Source organism: Ruditapes philippinarum, unplaced genomic scaffold, assembly GCF_026571515.1.
Source record: "Ruditapes philippinarum isolate M1 unplaced genomic scaffold, ASM2657151v2 ctg11511_1_1_1_1, whole genome shotgun sequence".
Lineage (NCBI taxonomy): Eukaryota > Metazoa > Mollusca > Bivalvia > Venerida > Veneridae > Ruditapes > Ruditapes philippinarum.
Window position 1 is genome coordinate 34,189 of NW_026861873.1, and position 19,039 is coordinate 53,227.

The 19,039-nt window shown below is 34.1% G+C and overlaps 1 protein-coding gene across 1 annotated transcript; it reads left to right on the forward strand.

Moving 5' to 3' along the window:
- The first annotated feature begins 2,330 nt into the window (after window positions 1–2,330).
- On the forward strand, window positions 2,331–18,814 carry LOC132717212 (sodium-dependent proline transporter-like). The gene is made up of 14 exons (XM_060700639.1): window positions 2,331–2,679; window positions 3,413–3,544; window positions 6,498–6,650; window positions 7,348–7,429; window positions 8,151–8,283; window positions 9,151–9,285; window positions 10,379–10,482; window positions 11,208–11,332; window positions 12,377–12,489; window positions 14,520–14,651; window positions 15,087–15,186; window positions 17,217–17,317; window positions 17,792–17,956; window positions 18,396–18,814. Exons 1-14 carry the CDS (start codon window positions 2,445–2,447, stop codon window positions 18,540–18,542), a joined length of 1,857 nt encoding a protein of 618 aa, XP_060556622.1. The 5' UTR covers window positions 2,331–2,444; the 3' UTR covers window positions 18,543–18,814.
- Window positions 18,815–19,039: the final 225 nt, after the last annotated feature.

Sequence of the window (19,039 nt, forward strand, 5' to 3'; positions counted from 1 at the left end):
AAATATAAACAATATAAATGATATTTGAAACATTTGTACAACAACCTATAAAGTAGAAAATTTAAAGTTTATTCGGCAAAATCGGCATTCATTTACAAAAAGAACACGGCATGATATTTACAAACACTAAATATACAATCAATACTGTCATGAAAATGTAAAATTGTATAGGTCAATCCACAACACTAGGAAAAGATCGTTCCCTCCCCCATCTGAAAAGCTGAAAAGTCGCGACATTAAACCAAACAAACAAAAATTAATAATTTATTAAAAGTTATAAAAAACTTAATAAAAAATGAATAATAAAATGCTATATTTATCATCACAAAAAAATGTTCATTTCTTCAGGGTTTTCTCTATTTCGATCAAGACACATTTATTTATTTTTCTTCCCTCCCTTGAGATATTTAAACTATTAACACCAATTTGATTTGCAAACAAGTATTAAATAGTTTTATTAATCATCTCTTTTTTGTGAGAAGGAACCTTCCATATATTGAGCGTGAATTCCATTTCGTAGGGAACAGATCTTGTTCTTCTTCAATAACTCGACAAATATTAAAATATCAACTGTACAAATGTAAGAAGAAAAATATCATGTAAATAATTATCATACTTTATCGATGAATATAATGATAAAATACTTTGGTCATAATTGTGAAATTAGATATTCATTTAGAAGGCAAAAAGATTATTTTGCGAAAATGGCTATATTCTACAGAATGCCGTTAGGGCCATCGCCTATGAATGGTTTGATCTGAAACGCGATACTCGACAGTACGATGGTGAAAACGCGAAATCACGAAACTACGATGGTGAAAACGCGACAGTGCGATGATGAAAACACGACAGTACGATAACGAAAACACGATAATACGACAGTACGATGATGATAATACGATAAAATTTCGTGTTTTCATCATCGTACTTTCGCGTTTTCACCATCGTAATATCGTGATTTCGCGTTTTCATCATCGTACTGTCGTGTTTTCATCATCGTACTGTCGTGTTTTTATCATCGTACTATCGCGTTTTCATCATCGTAGTATCGCGTTTTCATTATCGTAGTATCGCGTTTTCACCATCGTAGTTTCGTGATTTCGCGTCTTGACCATCGTACTTTCGACTATCGCGTTTCAGATCAACACATTCATAGGCGATGGCTCTAACGACATTCCGGAATGCCGTTAGGGTCATCGCCTATGAATGGTTTGATCTTAAACACGATTCTCAACAGTACGATGATGAAAACGCGAAATCACGAAACTACGATGGTGAAAACGCGACAGTACGATGGTGAAAACACGATAGTTTATCGCGTTTTCATCATCGTAGTATCGTAGTGTCGCGATTTCATCATCGTACTATCGCGTTTTCATCATCGTACTTTCGCGTTTTCACCATCGTAGTTTCGTGATTTCGCGTTTTCACCATCGTACTATCGACTATCGCGTTTCAGATCAACACATTCACAGGCGATGGCCCTAACGGCATTCCGTAATATTCCCACTATATGTGTACTTCAAAGTCAGAATATGTGTAATTGTTTTGCGCATGTCTACCGGAAGGCGAAGACACGACGATACGAAACATTGTTCAATATCGTGTCACCCACTTACGGGCCGAAGACACGATCGGTAAATTTTCGTGTCTTCACTTTTCGCCTTTCGACACGACAAATATAGGGCGCCGATACGAAGATTTCTTCCCGCCGATACGATAATTCTACAAAAGAAGATTATAATAAAAGTATCGTTATTTTTCCTTAAAGTTTTCGTGTTGGCGCCCTCAAATGTCAACGGCGAGGACACGGTAAGTGAGCATATCTTTTGAGTGGCGAAGGAAAAAAGACACGAAATGGCAGAAATCAGCCACCATACATATTGACTCGACTCTAAATGGCAACCTATTGCCCTAGTAGTTCCGGATTGGTATACTGAACGGGAAAAAAATCAGGACTTTAAAATCTGGGACATTATCTTGAGTTATGGATTAAGCACTAAATAAATGATAAGCGTTACTCAAAATTTCCGCTACCTGTATTTTTTTGATACTCACAGTTTGCAATGTATCTTTTGGTGATCTGTAAATATCATAGAAAATATTATAAATTAAATGGATTAAAGTCAAAATCAACGGATTGTTAATAAAAAAAACGTTTTGTATCAATGAAATATTTAATTTAAGCCGATTTTTAAACAAAATAATGAAACAAACTAAGGTAACACAGGTTTAACTTATTATTATTTTTTGACATATTTTAATTTTGTAGCGTAGTTAATACCGAAATACCGTATCTATCTGCGTATTCATGCTATTGTGTGGAAAGCGATTGCACACGTGTGTTATGTAACATTTCTATAGTCTCTCTATACATGCTGTATGCATTACTTTTTAGGTTTCAGTGTAGTGACATTAAGTAGCATCCAACAGATAAAATAATCATGGATGAAGAAAAAATGGAAGAGTTGGTAAAATTGGATATTAAAGTCGAGAATGACATTGATAATGATGAAAGTAGTACGGACAAAGATACGCTAGATGAAAGTGGTGATGCAGACTGGAATGAAAGGGAAACATGGGGTGGAAGATTCGAGTTTCTTCTTTCCCTTGTTGGATTTACCGTAGGGCTTGGGAATTTATGGAGATTTCCGTATTTCTGCTACAGGAATGGCGGAGGTTTGTGTTTCTATATTTTAAACATTGTTTTCATTTTTAGATCAAACCTGCATTGTACTGTTGATAACTTTTACGGCTTTCAGAAATCGGACGCCAGTCAAATTCTTATGCAGATCTTGCACAGTCACCACTTACCCTTAATAGTTTCGATTTGTCTATTAATCCAACACAATCAATAGATTTTAAATAATTTGATAACCGGAAATTTTTTTCATTCTTGTTAATTTTATTCAAGGTTATTTATTTCGATTTGTTTTTTACATAAAGTGAGGATATATATAGTGGTAAAACAATAGCGACATTCCAAAAAGGCGATTTTCGATTTTCTAACAGTTATTGTCTTGGAAGTTTAACACAGTCGAAGGATATATGCTCACACACGGGAAATTGCTAAAAATAAATGTACAACATTTTCTTGTCACACAACAGAGAATTTTTTATGAAGGCGAGAATGGCATGCATAAATGAATAGCAAAAATGTCTACTACTTGTTTTGATTGCATCAAATTGACGTTTAGTGTCGGCCTTCTTCGTAACATTCCATATAGAATATATATTTCAAATCCATTCTGACGATACGATTGATTTTAGATCATTGTTTAAAGACGCTCATTTGATTTATATGAAACACGGAAAATGCCGATCTTTGTCGAAAACATACGAGTTCTTGACAGCTGTTTATTTCAGTAATAAACTTTTTTTTCTAGAAAAAAATCTATGTATGTAATTTCAGGAATCGCCATTATTCCATTTTTCTTGTTTCTGTTGATATGTGGCGGTCCACTTTACTACATAGAAGTATGTTTGGGTCAGTTCTCCGGGAAGTCTCCCATTACCGTCTGGAATATATGTCCACTATTCAAAGGTTTGTGAACACGTTTTCATATTATAGTCATATAATAATAAATATTATGATTAACTTTAAAGGCACATTATGCCCCAGAAAAACATTTCTTTTTTAATTATTTAGAAATGTCAACTCTGTCTTTAATAATGTTTTAATAATGAATTAGGAGCATGTTAGATGTTTATCTCTACTAAAGAAATAGCGCTGAACTTGTAGTAATGTATCTTTAAGGTAGCAAAATGTAAACAAAGTATTTTGACTTCCATATTTAATACTAATTCACTATAATTATACCAATTGCCAACAAAGCAAAATCTGCAAAAGATAGTTAATGTATATGGCAGATGAGTTTTGTTTTAAAACTGAAATTAAACTGTTGCAGAAAGATAAAAATGATAGCATTTTTGAGACAAAGTGGGTCTTTAAATGGTGAAAATTCTTACGTCTGCTCCACTATTTTACTCTTCCTTTCAAAACTGTGTTGAAATCTGTGATTCAAATGATTTTTATGAAATTAATAAGTCACGTGACCTTATTCTAATCTTTATATAAGATAGTTACACAGTATTTCATATCATAATGAAAGATAATTTTGAGCCGTGTCATGACAAAACCAACATAATGGGTTTGCGACCAGCATGGATCCAGACCAGCCTGCGCATCTGCGCAGTCTGATCAGGATCCATGCTGTTCGCTATCAGTTTCTCTACTTGTAATAGAATCGGTAAGCGAACAGCATGGATCCTGATCAGACTGTGGATGCGCAGGCTGGTCTGGATCCATGCTGGTCGCAAACCCATTATGTTGGTTTTGTCATGACACGGCTCAATTATGAAATGAATATAACTGAAATTATTAACAGGAAATAAATTCCTATTTAAATTTCTTTTAATAAGTAAATAATAAAGTTAAATGAAAACAACCTATTCTGATACAATATCGAAATATGTAAATATTAATTGCAATTAAAATATGCAAATGTTGATATTTCCTGCACGTGTTATATGACTGTATATCTATAATTCACACAAAAATACCGTCGGATGACTCATTTGTGGACTTTTGAAATGTTGAATTTGGAAGCTGTTTAGCCAGCTGTCGCATTTTCGATGTTTTTACAGAGGAGCACGATGATACTGGGAGAAATTGTAAAATCAGAAAGAAAATATTTTCGCCAACTTTTCTCGTGCGCACAACTTAATTATCTCGTGCGCGACTTAGTAACTCGTGCGCACGTCATAATTTTTCGTGTGAACCAATTAATTAACTAATGCACACGACTCAGTAACTAGTGTGCACGACATAGTATCACACCTATTACTTCTGTGCCACCGTAGAACCAACATGTGTGATTCTATAAATAGCTTTTATTTTACGTAAAGTCTGGAATGCTTCATAACATTATGTTATGTTGTCCCAGGTCTAGAGTACCTTTTGTAGTATTTTTATACGTTATCATTTTTAAATATCATGTATCCTTAATATTGAAGCATTAAAGTTTGCATTTTTTCCTGTATTCAAATAAAGCAGGATGTCTGAAGCGATCAAATTACTGCTAAAGTGTACAATTTTGTTATCTTTACGACCTTGATAATTTACAACGACGTGAAGATATGCATTTTTTTCTCTTTTCATAAACTTATGTATGGTGGCCCTTTAGTACCATTATATTGTTTCGTGTATTATTGGACAAAATTACGGGCCTTTAATGATTATTAAACAGTGACAACTTTGTACACTTTTCGCGTTTTTCGCCCCGCCATATTACGCTAGTTAGTCAGCCGAAACGGTCTATGAAACTACCATTCGCGAACGAGGTAAAAAGAACACGTTAAACCATGAAATATAATTTTTTTACATACATCAACCGGGCACCTTAAAATAAATAAGTTGAAAATCATTTTTCTTTTTTCTTTCTTTCTTTCTTTCTTTCTTTTTTTTTGGGGGGGGGGGGGATAATCTTTGGCCGCTTTTTGAATAAAAAGCGTTGCAACGTTTTTCAATTTTGGCTCATTTTTCCCAATTAACCCATTACTTCATATACACGCCTTTTAACGCCTTTTTCACCCCCCCCCCTTTTTTGTTGTCTCAAATGATGAAAAAAAATGCCTTATTTAGGCCTCAAACACTTGTTTTTGTTTGAGAAATGTTGTTAAAAAAAGTGACTTCTTTTTCGGCGCGGCCCCCCAACCGTTTGAAGGGGGGCGGAGTCCCCCTCATCGCCAAGAAAATTTTGGACTTGTGAGAGGCTGTAAATGACCCCAGATTGATCATAAGGTAACGTGTAACCAACGCTGAAAAGCATTTGACTCTATCTCAATCCATTGAGAAGTTGCAGCACTTTAAAATCAATTTTGATGGAAAAATCAACGCAAAATAGTGATTTTTGGCAATTTTGAGATGTCCCCTCGTTGCCATGGTAACAGAAAATTTAAGCCTGAGCATGTTGTTGCAAGGGCAATGGTCCAGTCAACATTTGTGCCAAGTTTGATTAGTGTTGAAGCAGTTTTTATAGTATTATAGCAATTTGAACTTGTAACGGGAGACTTTTCAATGAAAACAGCCATTTTTCACAAAATGCTCATGAAGTAATGGGTTAAAGTAAGTATTCTGGGAAAACGGAGTAAGTGGATGAATTGTAATTTTGCTTATAATTGAACATAAATCTCGTACACTTATTTCTAGTCCCCTTATGTCAAAAAACCTCATTTGGGTCCCTTCAGTTCCAAAATAATTGTAATTGTTACTAATCAAGAGTATGCATCATTGTTATGAGTGAAATTTTTTTAAGATTTACTAAGCGTTGAAATAAAAACGATAAAAAAATGATTAAATTTCTGTACATTACTTTTATTAAAATAGTAAAAAGGAATACCTAAACGGTCGCCAAAAACAAGTAAAAATCCAAATGACGTTAGCTCAAATTTGTTAATAAAAATAAGTATATTATACAAATTTATGTTTGTTGAAGGAATTGGTCTTGTGATGGTGACTACATCTTTGATCTACGTCTGGTATTTCGGCACGGCGTTTGGCTGGGTATTCTACTTCCTGTTTATGTCTTTCTACCCAACCTTACCGTGGAGCACGTGCGATAATGCCTGGAATACAGAAAATTGTATAGGTAAAACTGTATACATGTATATTAAAGGCGCATTATGTTCCACAATTATTTTTGTTTATTTATTTGTTTGTTTGTTTATAAATTCATCAATTTATTTATATATTTATTTTTCATCTATTTATTTATTTATTTTTGTTCTTTTTGGAAACAGGTCAAAACATGCGTTTTATAATGTTGTAATAATGGATTAAGAGCATGTCAGATGCTTATCACGTGAAGGGCAAAATACTGAATGAATAATATTTTTGACAAAGTTAGTAAAATATTGTGACTTCCATACGAGATACTTAATCACTATGTCTGAACTATTTGCCAAAACGTTAAAGAAGAAAAAGACGGCTTATTTATATTGCCATATGTATTGTTTTGAACAAATAAAATAATAGCATTTTTAAGAGTTTTGGACCTTTAAACTACAATAAAATTTTATGTGACATTTTTCATTTTTTGTACCTTTTTTAATTGCATGCATTTTTGTTAAAATGCGATAATTGAAAATTTTCAAATTACAATTCGTCATAATTTTTAAATCGACTTTATTTAAAAAAAAAAAACAAATACGTCTGGTGGTGGTGTGATGTTGTTATTGTTGCGTTTGTTGTTGATTTTATTTTTGTCGTTTTTTTTAAATAGCCGATGTTGGACTGAAAAACATTTTGCAATTTTATAAGTTTAATATCCTAAAATTTGATTACAGATTCAACTACAAACATTACAGCAAAATTACAGAATGTGAGCTTGGGAACACAATTACGATCGTCAGGAACGGAATTCTGGGAGTAAGCTGGTATTCTTTTTCAGTAACCTATCAATTTGTACTACATGCAGAATAGCTTCTTTCATTTTTACACACTGAGATTTTTGCAGCACCACTCATATTTTGACTTATATGTCTGAAACTTAAATCTAACCACGCTAAATATAATAAATTGACTAGTCTATCTTTTGATTCGCACAAAACCATTTATGATATTTAGGGGGAGGGGGTAAAAATATAGTTTGGCTGAATTGGGAACTGTGCAGACTATGATCACGGTTGCCAGGGGGGAAAAGAAAATATTTTGACTGAATAGAGCACACAACAGTCGACACGGTTGTGCCGGCTGATCTTGGTCAGCAGACGACTGCATTATAGATGACTTTGATCTTTCTTTTAAACGCAGCAACTGAGTTGCGGAGTAGATTCAAACCATGTCAGGGGCAAGCCGTTGTTTTCTTGAGCAAGACACTTTACATTCATTGCTGGTTTGTTCCAGGAACGGATTCGAGAGTGTTTCAATTAGCTTATAGCTTCCAACACAAACAAACTGAAATAAAATAGTATAAACTAGATACAGCACCTTAAATTTAAAGAACTAGCTTAAATTGAATTCTTGAGAATGAAAAGAAATACTCAAAAAGCCATTTACCTTTTTTGTTTTACAAAGTTTGTTTTACACATGTACTTTATAATGTCAACTACAATTAAAGAAGGGCGTTTTAATTTATTTCTTTTTGCAGACGAAACGTTCTTGGTTTATCGTCTGGAATAGAAGAACTTGGATCAATACAACTTCACCTTGTCGGGTGTACGTTCCTCGGTTGGCTGCTGGTATTCCTTTGTCTTGCGAAAGGTGTAAAATCTTTAGGAAAGGTAAAGTCGCTTTACTAATCGCGAAAATATTTTACAATAAAACGCAGTACTATTTGTTCAATAGCGCTTCACTTGGACACTTTAACTTTTATTTTTGAATTTCTAACATGGACTTGTCCAGCTTCAATTTCTTGAATGATTTGTGATGTGAAGATGAAACTTTGATGTAGGTCAGCTTACCGTATACTGTAGAGCTTGATCGATTTTTGCCATGAGATATTACTTTTTTTAAATCATTACTGTCCAGACTGCGATTTTCAAATATTGTTGTTTCCTTTAATATTAAGAGATAGACACACTTCCTGCTCAGAAATGATATCATATGAATATGATATGAATTAATATTTTATCAATTATGATATCATATTTATAAGTATATGATATTTATCATATTCGCATAGTATGATATGATACTTTGTTATAATGTATGATATCATAATTATATGGATATGATATTTTTATTGATATTATCGTAATTATATGGATATGATATTTTAATGATAGACCATGTGGTATGATGTGATATCTTTATTATTTAAAATATCATAATTACATATATTGATATGATCTTTCTATGATATACATGTAGCATGATATGATATTTTTATGATATATGATATTATAGACATATGGATGTGATATCTTTATGATAAAAAATGACAAGAGATTTTTTTATTTACAATATCATAATTACATTTTATGATTTATGATATGATATGTTAGTTTTATGATTTATGATATCATAATTATATGGATATAATATTTTTTATGATTTTTTTTTTTAATTTATGATACCATAAATATATTTTATGATTTATAATATGGTTTATGATATGATATATTGTATGTTTACTTACTTTCATCAAGGTCGTGTACGTGACGGCAACGTTACCTTATGTTTTGTTACTGATATTACTGGTGCGTGGAGTCACTCTGGACGGGGCTTGGATTGGTCTGCAGCTTTACGTCATCCCAGATTTTAGCAAACTTGCAAACGGAAAGGTAACGTACAAAAAATGTTCTTGAAAAGCTAGATAATAAACTTAATTGTTTCTTGCGCGAAAAAAAATGTTGTGTTCCTCTTAGCTTTTGAACTAGCACATAATGTTCTTCACATTTTACTGACCTTTACTTCACATTAGAATAACAATGTTTTAAGCAAATTGTATCAATGTTCTTTATGTTTTTTTTAACATGACGGGACTGGAAATAATTTTTCATGATTAATGTTTTATTTGATGTAGAACTTGATCAATTACTTATGTGCAAAATTTTAAATAATTCGCTCACTCCGTTTTACCAGAATAATTATTCTAAAATGTCGCAATGCTTTTCACTCAAATCGGGTAAAGAATAGCACAAGACGTCAAACCACTTGCCCCTCACCGCTGTGGGTTTGAATCCCGACAGGGACTTTGGATTCTTTCATGTGAGGAGCTATCCAGCTAGCTTACGGAACGTCGGTGGTTCTACTCGGGTGCCAGTTCGTGCCTGAAATAATGCACGGAGGGGCACCTGAGGTCTTCCTCCACCAGTAAAGCTGGAATGCGCGATATGACCTATACTGTGTCGATGTGACGTAACCCCCCCCCCAAAAAAAAAGCACAAAAATACAATTGAGCCGCGTCACGACAAAACCAACATAATGGGTTTGCGACCAGCATGGATCCAGACCAGACCTGCGCAGTCTGATCAGGATCCATGCTGTCTCTACTTGTTATAGGGTTTGTAAGCGAACAGCATCGATCCTGATCAGACTGGGCGGATGCGCAGGCTGGTCTGGATCCATGCTGGTCGCAAACCCATTATGTTGGTTTTGTCGTGACGCGGCTCAATTTTCTATTTATTTCTGAGTATATTTCTTAATTATCTTTGTATTAAAAGCCCCCAATTGATCTATGTAAGAAACTCATTTTTAACGATTTGGATATCCAGTGGAGATTCTTTAATTTTTGCTTTAAAGCATAACGTCAGAAAGGATTATTTTTTACAATTGAAACCAGAATTTTTTTTATTTTTTCTTCCTTTTGTCCTTGTTTTGAGCTATACATATATATTGGGCTGCAAGTTTTCAATAATTTTTATTTGTTTTAAGATGTGGATAGAGTCGGCAATACAGTGTTTTTACTCACTGGGTCCGGCATGGGGTGGTTTGATTACTATGGCCAGCTTCAACAAGTTCAACCATAATGCCTTAAGGTACATGTATATTTTTGTTGTTGTTGTTGTCGTTTTCTCTTCTTTTTTTTTCTTTTTTTTTGGTTGATACACAATTTATTTGAGTTCGATTGTGTATGAAGCTATAAGCTTATAGAAACGCTTTCGAATCCGTTCCTGGTACCAACCAGTTTTGAACAATGAATGTAAAGTTTCTTGCTCAAAGAAACAATGGCTTGCCCCTGATGGCGTTTGAACCCTCACGTCTAGCGATCCTTAGATTAACATCGGAACGTCCTCGGCTATTATTAATAATAATTATTCGAAGACTGACGGAAAGGGCCGAAAGTTTGCGACATTACTAGTCTGACGCCATGACGCTACCTTTTTTCTGACTTTCTTTCAGTGGTTTTCGTTGTTTCTTTCTTGTTATGGATGTTGACTTGGTTTCATTCTTTTCTTTTTCTTTTATTTTTTGTTTTATACTTAATGTCGCTTAAGTAATTCAATTCGATGCTTCCTTTATTGTGCTTTGCTAGTCTTATATAATAAAACTCTTATCTTTCCCATCTCGTTAGACATGCAAATTGTGTAGTTTAAGTGAAATATATGTATGCTTTGCTTGATTGGAAAACTTGGAAAGCATATATTTTGTGAACATGTTCCACAGTACAATTTAGTTTTCTTTTTTATTCTTTCTTTTCGTTTCATTCTACTTTTTTAACTTTTCATAGTTAACTTTACATTGTTATTTTCATTAACTTTAGGGACACAGTTATTGCGTGTTGTGCGGACGCTTTCACTGCGTTTTTAGGTGGTATAGTTGTGTTTTCCGTGCTGGGGTTCTTGTCAAAGGAAACAGGGACATCTTTAGATAAACTGCCATTCTCAGGTAAGACTTTTTTCAATTTTAAATATAAACTCTCTCAGTTAGTTACTATTTGAATAATAAAGCTGAGCTTTCCTTTTCAATAGCGCACTGGCATTCAGCTTGGTAGGAGAATCTTTTATGATATTAAGAAATGAAGCATGAGCAAGCATTAGCAATATTGTATTTCTGTGCAACCAAACTACATTTTGTTAATGAAATTGCCATATGTTCTATAAATAGCCTTCGCTTGGTTTCGAACAAATTTATTTCATTATATTCACTTGATAATCACCACTTGCATTTCTGTATCTACATTTAATGTCTTAGTTTTAAAATTAATCAGGGAATGGTCATTATATCTATTTAGAAAGCAGCAAAATCCTGCTTGAGAATCTGAAGAAAATATTCGTATCTGCACGAATGCTGCACGTTTGTAACGGCGATTTTTATTGGATAGTCGTGAAGTTTATATAATCTATATACCAGGCTGGTTCAAATTTCCAAATTCATATGAATTTGTTTAAGTCAGAGGAAACAAATGTGCAGCATTATTATTTTGTTATAAAGACTTATGACAGGTAATATGACCGTATATAAACGACTGTTTGCTATAGTAAATATAACCCGCGCCTCACAGTTTGGGTAACATAGGAGCAGTAGTCCAGTGGTAGGACGCGCGCTTAGGGGTCGAGAGGTCCCGGGTTCGAACCCCACCAGGGGCACTGCTAATTTCCTTGAGCAAGAAATTTACCTGCGATTGCTTCACTTCACCCAGGTGTAAATGGGTACCTGCGAGGGTGGTATAATTCCGTTGCGCCAAAGTGTCGGCTGCACTAAGCGGAGTTAAAAGACTCCCCAGGGAGATTGATAGATAGATACCAGTAGCCCGATGACCAGGGGTAATAGCTGTAAAGTCGGTGAACGTGCGTAAGCATGAAACTTAGGACTATAAAATGCAATTACATATAAGCTAAAAGCCGTTTTATTTGGTTATATAACCTATCTTTGTAACTAATGACATGTTCCTTTTATTTGCCATATTTTTACAATGTTATTCAATTGTAGGAGCGGGCTTAGCGTTTATAGCATACCCGGAAGCTTTGAGTCGTCTGCCCGCGCCGAACCTTTGGTCCGTGTTATTCTTTACAACACTTGTTTTGGTTGGAATTGACACGCAGGTTTTTAAATAAATTTCTGATGGGAAGAATTCACCAACATTTTTTTTTCAAAAGCGGTGCAGAAAAGTTTCCATTTCATTTTGCTACTTCCAAAGGAAAATCGCATTTAATCTATTTTTCTTAATACAATTTTGGTATATTCTGTTAATTCTGTCATTTTTTCATTTCGATTTTTTTAAGTTTTAACCTCATTAATAAGTTCGTGAGCATTCGGCATATTTCGGCATTTTCGGAGATTTAAGAACACGTCTAAATTTACGTAAATTAACGGAAACCGCCGAATGTTAACGAACTAAAGGCAGACGAAACGCTTTAATGGTGGCGATTGTCTGTTCAAAATGCATTCATTATTATCTCATTCACATTCCATAAGACGAATTTATTGAGTTGAGGCGTTACACGACAAGAGTGGTGAATTGTCCTTGAAGACGGGTTCCCTTTATCATGTTTATTAATTTGTATTACACAAAGGGCTAAAACATGTTCTCTTTAACAACGAAACCATTCATAGGATGTCACACCATGGGCGTTACTCAAGTGTTTTAGCAAACATAACTCTAGTAGTGTTTTAGCCTTCCTACTTTTGGTGCTAATTACTAACTTGTTTTCATTTTCTGCTCACTTGAGAACAAAGTGCTCAGCGGAGAACTTTTTGTGATGGCAGTGTGTCCGACATTCGTCGTTCTAGTGTTCAAGTATTATTCTAGAGCATAAGTAGGTCATAGGAGCTTACAATTGACTCTAAATATGATTTTTTTCGAAAATTTCAGAAACTACAATGCATAGAGCTTAGATGTTTGGCATGTAGCATCACCATGTGTTTTCTCTACAAATATTATATAAAACATGCTCCTGTGGTTAAAATTGCCCGTCCTAAGGGTCACTTAGTTTATAAAGGAAAGTATATTGCAAAACTGAAATGCCTAGTCCTTAGATATTTGCATTACTATTAGACCTCTTAAACGCTGTATTGGATTGAAAATAGCCATGCCTTGTGGGTCTCTTAGTTTTATAGTAAATATGTCTAAACTTTCCTCTCCGCAACTGCATCGCCCAGAGCTTTGATATTTGGCATACATCATCACCTTGTGGTTCACTTATCATCATGCCCCTGGTGTCAAGATAAGCCCTGTCCCAGGTGGTGCTAAATAGGTTACAGACAAACTGTATATATATAAGAAAGCACTTTAAGTCTTCTGGTACGAAACAATATTTTGGCATGTAGCATTGGTTTTTGGCATGTAGCATTACATAAGTGAAAAAAAAAATTATTCTCCTGCGATAAAAAAGAAAGTCTTTGATCTTTTATTTTCAGCAGACTTATATACATAATTTAAGTCTTCTTGTGTGAAACAACAATCCCTAGAACTTTTGTATTTGGCATGTAGTTTTTCCTATCAAACATTTACAAATGAATAAGAAATTATGCAGCAGGGGTCAAAAATGACAACCTTATGTGACCTTAATATTAAATACTGATTTTTGCATTTAGGAATTGCGACCTTTCCAAACAATCTCAGGTGAGCGATCCAGGGCCATCATTGCGCTCTTGTTTTTTTCTTAATTTTTGCGATACTTTGTTACTTTCTACGTCAGCGTAAGAATCGCCAAGTCTCTCTGCATTTATTTAGAAGTCGGCCTTTATGGGGTTCGAACCTGCAGATTATTCTATTCATATGACTATAATCATTTATTCTACTATTCTTTGAGAATAGTTATCTTCATGTACTAAGTAATTATTTTCATGGAATAGTCCGGAAGTATACAAATCCTGAAGACGAGGGAGAAGACGAGAGAAAAAGAATTCATCAACTCATCGAGTTTTAAAATTTTCTTAACAAAAAAAAACATGGATAAAACTAAAGATTGCCGAAATGTTCAGAGTCCGAAAAAGAAACTTTTCTCACCAATATCATTTATTAATATACTAATATCAATATAAACGACTAACTGAAGCACAGTGCGTTTTTGTTTTAATTTAATAATTTTTAAAGAAAAGTTAATATTGTAATTAATAAATGCCATTTCAGTTCGGTATATTTGAGACAGGAGCCAACGCGTTAATCGACCTGAATTACAAGAAGTTCAGTAAATACCGGCTATGGATCTCAGCAAGCCTTGCCTCAGGTCTTTTCCTATTAGGTCTACCATTTACTACCTCAGTAAGTTCAAAACTTTCTTTCTCATTATTCACGTGCACACCATCCATAAGTTCGCGAAAATTCGTAACATTTCATCACTTTCCGTATAAATTATTGTAAAGCTCATAAAGCGTCCGTGTAACATGGAGCAACACATGATCTCAATCATCTGAATCGCGTAAAGGAATTTTTCGAATGTTCCCGACCTTTTTACGATCCAATATCTTGTATTAAATCAATACATTTATGACGATGGAGATTTTATGTGCCTTATGAATATCTAAACATCGCCAAAAGAGATCAAAATTTAAGTTTTTTAATGGAATCATTACATAAGATTGAAAGGTTTAAAAGCGAGAACTGCCATAACAATATCAGCGACAAGTTGTGACCAAAACCCTTGCAAAAATATCATTTCAAAAGAGTATTCATATTCTTTATTTTCATTATCTACAGGGTGGTTACTATATATTTATGCTGATAGACTGGTATGTGGCTATGTTTGGTATTGTATTCACAGCTCTGCTAGAATGTGTCGTTGTAGCCTGGATATATGGTAAGTTACCGTTGTTCCTCAATCTCAAGATAATGATCGTCTTCGTTATTTGGGACAATCTCTACAATAACCTCTGCACAGTGATCCCCCTTCAATAACCGACAGAATCTTTACAGAGTGATCCCCCTTTCATAACCGACATAGACCTCTGCCACCAATCTCTACACAGTGATCCCCCTTTAATAATAGACATAGACCTCTGCCACCAATCTCTACACAGTGACCCCCTTTAATAACCGACATAGACCTCTGCCACCAATCTCTACACAGTGATCCCCCTTTAATAACCGACATAGACCTCTGCAACCAATCTCTACATAGTGACCCCCCTTAAAATAACCGACATAGACCTCTGCCACCAATCTCTACACAGTGACCCCCCTTTAGTGACCGACATAGGCCTCTGCCACCAATCTCTACATAGTGATCTCCCCTTCAAATAATGTCATAGAGCAATGCCGTTAATCTCTTCACAGTAATCTCTCCCTGTTACCAATCTCTATATAGTAATCTCCCCTTCATTACTCGACATAGAGCCCTGCCATCAATCTCTACAAAATAATCTACCCTTCAAAAACCGAAACAATCTCTAAACAGTTAGCTCCCCTTCACAGAATTTTGCCAACAATATCTACACAGTGACCTCTACTTCATTTAACGAAAATAATCTCAACATAGTGATATTTCTTTCCATAGTACATTGTTGTATTTTATAAATTTAGTATAAAAAATGTTTTTGAAAATTGCTTTATCGTTACATCGTCATATTTTCGCGTTGCACCATGTCAGATTTTCAATGTATTATATCTAGTAAAGAAATTATGCATCGTGTCAAATTTTTCTATAGTGGCATGTCAAACTTGCAAAATGTTATGTCAGATTTCAGCGACATAATAATCATGCTTTAATGGTTTAATGAGTGGTATGATAATCTTCAAATATATATAATGTCAGACGTTAACTACATGAAAACATAATGCTGTGGATTTTTTTTACTTCATGTCGGATTAAAACAACACATGATGCCACGTTTTATAAAAAAAGATGTCAGATTTCTGTCAATAGTTTATGTCCGAACGCAGTCTCTATTTTATGTGAGATTAAATCTATATATATAGTATGTCAGGTTACTAACTCTATGTGATGTCAGATTGAGAAGTAAAGCTCACACAACCCAGGGTGATAGGTCTTTAAGAGAGTTGTTATCGCAATAAAACCCACGGTGATAGCCTCATGGAATAAATCAAAGCTCAAGCAACCCAAGGTGATAGGCCTTTACGAGGTTAATTTTCACAATAAAACCCAAGGTGATAGCCTCATGAAATAAAGTAAACCTCACACAACCCACGGTGATGGGCCTTTAAGAAGGTTCTGATCGCAATAAAACCCATGGTGATAACCTTATTGAATAAAGTAAAGATCACACAACCCATGGTGATAGGCCTTTAACGGTGTTCTTATTGAAATAAAACCCACGGTGATGGCCTCGTGGAATAAAGTAAAGTTCACACAACCCACGGTGATAGGCCTTTAAGAGGGTTCTTATCGGTATAAAACCCACGGTGATAACCCCATGGAATAAATTAAAGCTCACGCAACCAACAGTGAAAGGCCTTTAAGAGGGTTCTTAGCGGTGATAGCCTGATGGAATAAAGTTTCTCTCTATTTTATGTCAGATTGTATCTATATATTATGTCAGATTTCTATCTCTTGTTTATGTCAGATTGTATCTATATATTATTTCAGATTTCTATCTCTTGTTTATGTCAGATTGTATCTATATATTATGTCAGATTTCTATCTCTTGTTTATGTCAGATTGTATCTATATATTATGTCAGATTTCTATCTCTTGTTTATGTCAGATTGTATCTATATATTATGTCAGATTTCTATCTCTTGTTTATGTCAGATTGTATCTATATATTATGTCAGATTTCTATCTCTTGTTTATGTCAGATTATATCTATATATTATGTCAGATTTCTATCTCTTGTTTATGTCAGATTGTATCTATATATATATTGTCAGGTGCGGATCGTTTCTCTGATGATATAGAGATGATGACGGGATCTCGGCCATCTCAGATACTCAGACTCATCTGGTGTTTCTGCATTCCAACATTTATAGGGGTAACTATCAAAATTTTGTTCGTGTAAAGTCGGCAATTTCCGTTACTACTCGTATTACTTATTTAATAAGACATCGATTTGTCAGTATATCAGAACCTTGACAGTTTGAATACACAAGCCTAAAGATTTAAAAAAATATACCAAAGAAGCGAAACATTGTTGATTTTTATTTTTTTCCCCAAAAAATAACGAAAAATATGCTGAATGCTGAATAAAAGTGGTGGAAAGTTGGTGTACATAATCTGATATACGATTAAATAGCGATAATTTAAACTCTTTCTTCCTATCAATTATAAGAAATGTCTTTGAATTACAAATGTACTCGTATCATATTCATCACTGTTTCTTTTTTATTTTCTTGGTAGCAGTTTCGTAACAGAAGAAACATATAAAAACAATATTGGTTCATTCTATAGTTCTTCTAAAAATGTGCTTATATCTTCATTAAAATTACAATTTTCGTTTTATTTTCAGGGTATATTACTTACAACATTATCAACATATTCAAACTCGACAATTGGCTATGATTACCCGGTGTATGCCATAGTTATAGGAAATATAATAGCCTTTGGACCTTGTAGTTTAATTTTCATTATTGCTATTGTCCAGCTGATCAAAGCAAAGGGAACTCTTTATCAGGTAAAAATACCGTATCATTATCTTTTCATCTAATTCATGAACCTAATTCAAACATAAACAAATAAAGGGCAATATTGCACTGATCGTTTTCTTAGTGAAAAAAAGCCTCTCAATTGATTTATGGTATAAATGACATAAACGTCCTGAAAAGTGTAGCACGACTTAAAGCGCATGGGTGGAAAAAAACAGCCCAGTAAACTGAAAAGGGCAAATCTTCAAAGATGGGTCTGTAACATCACTTCCTAAAATTCCAGCTTTCATACCAATGTAGTATATTCAAAAATATTGAACAAGTTTTAATCTTTGTATGTTTAATCATTACTTTCCAAAAGATAAAATAAATGAAAATAGACGCAGAGTTTTATTCGATTTCTTTAGTGAGTAATGTTTTATTAGATCGTTTGGAGACTTTGTCTCATCCGTTTTTCTCACATTTCAGAGGTTAAGCCACCTGCTTCGACCTGACGAAACATGGCTGCCCAATGACAACAAGAAGAGGCAGATCTATCGCCAGTTTCCCTATCGTTATGAAGATAGGCTTGAAGGACGCTTGAAAAGAAATGTGCTTGGTCTCAAACAACAGTGATAAATTCCAAATTTGACAAATTATTTCTTTTTCCGTGTCTTAAACCGATAGTGTAAGCGTCGAAATGACCTTGAACAAAAATTCAATAAAGCGCCGTTAGGACAAACAGCAGCTATAGTGTTAAATAAGCGTCTGTTTGACAAGAAGAGCAAATAACAAGCGTTGGTGTGATAAAGAAGATCAAAATATGCGTCTGAATTTACCAAGATCAAGAAAAAACAATAAAATTTAGTTTTAAGAAATAGAAACTGTTATCATACTGTATCAACAAATATGAGGTACGAAACTATGGAGGGCGTTCGTTGCCAAAATTCCAGACATGTAAAGTGTTCCTTTTTAAAATGACTTTTGAAAATGCGAACTTGTATGCCTACCATTTTTATTATATACCTCTTAATTCAATCTTTAAATTGAAGGTTACCGCCTTTATATAACAAGTTTACATATATATCGTAACAACTGACCCTAACATCTAAAACGACAACAAATTTACAAGT

Bases quoted from the DNA above. Each gene is read 5' to 3' on its own strand.
- LOC132717212 (XM_060700639.1), top strand. From the start codon at position 2,445: ATGGATGAAGAAAAAATGGAAGAGTTGGTAAAATTGGATATTAAAGTC. The intron at 8,284-9,150 runs GTAAAGTCGCTT...ACTTTCATCAAG, and splicing joins GTGTAAAATCTTTAGGAAAG to GTCGTGTACGTGACGGCAAC. The intron at 17,957-18,395 runs GTAAAAATACCG...CTCACATTTCAG, and splicing joins CAAAGGGAACTCTTTATCAG to AGGTTAAGCCACCTGCTTCG.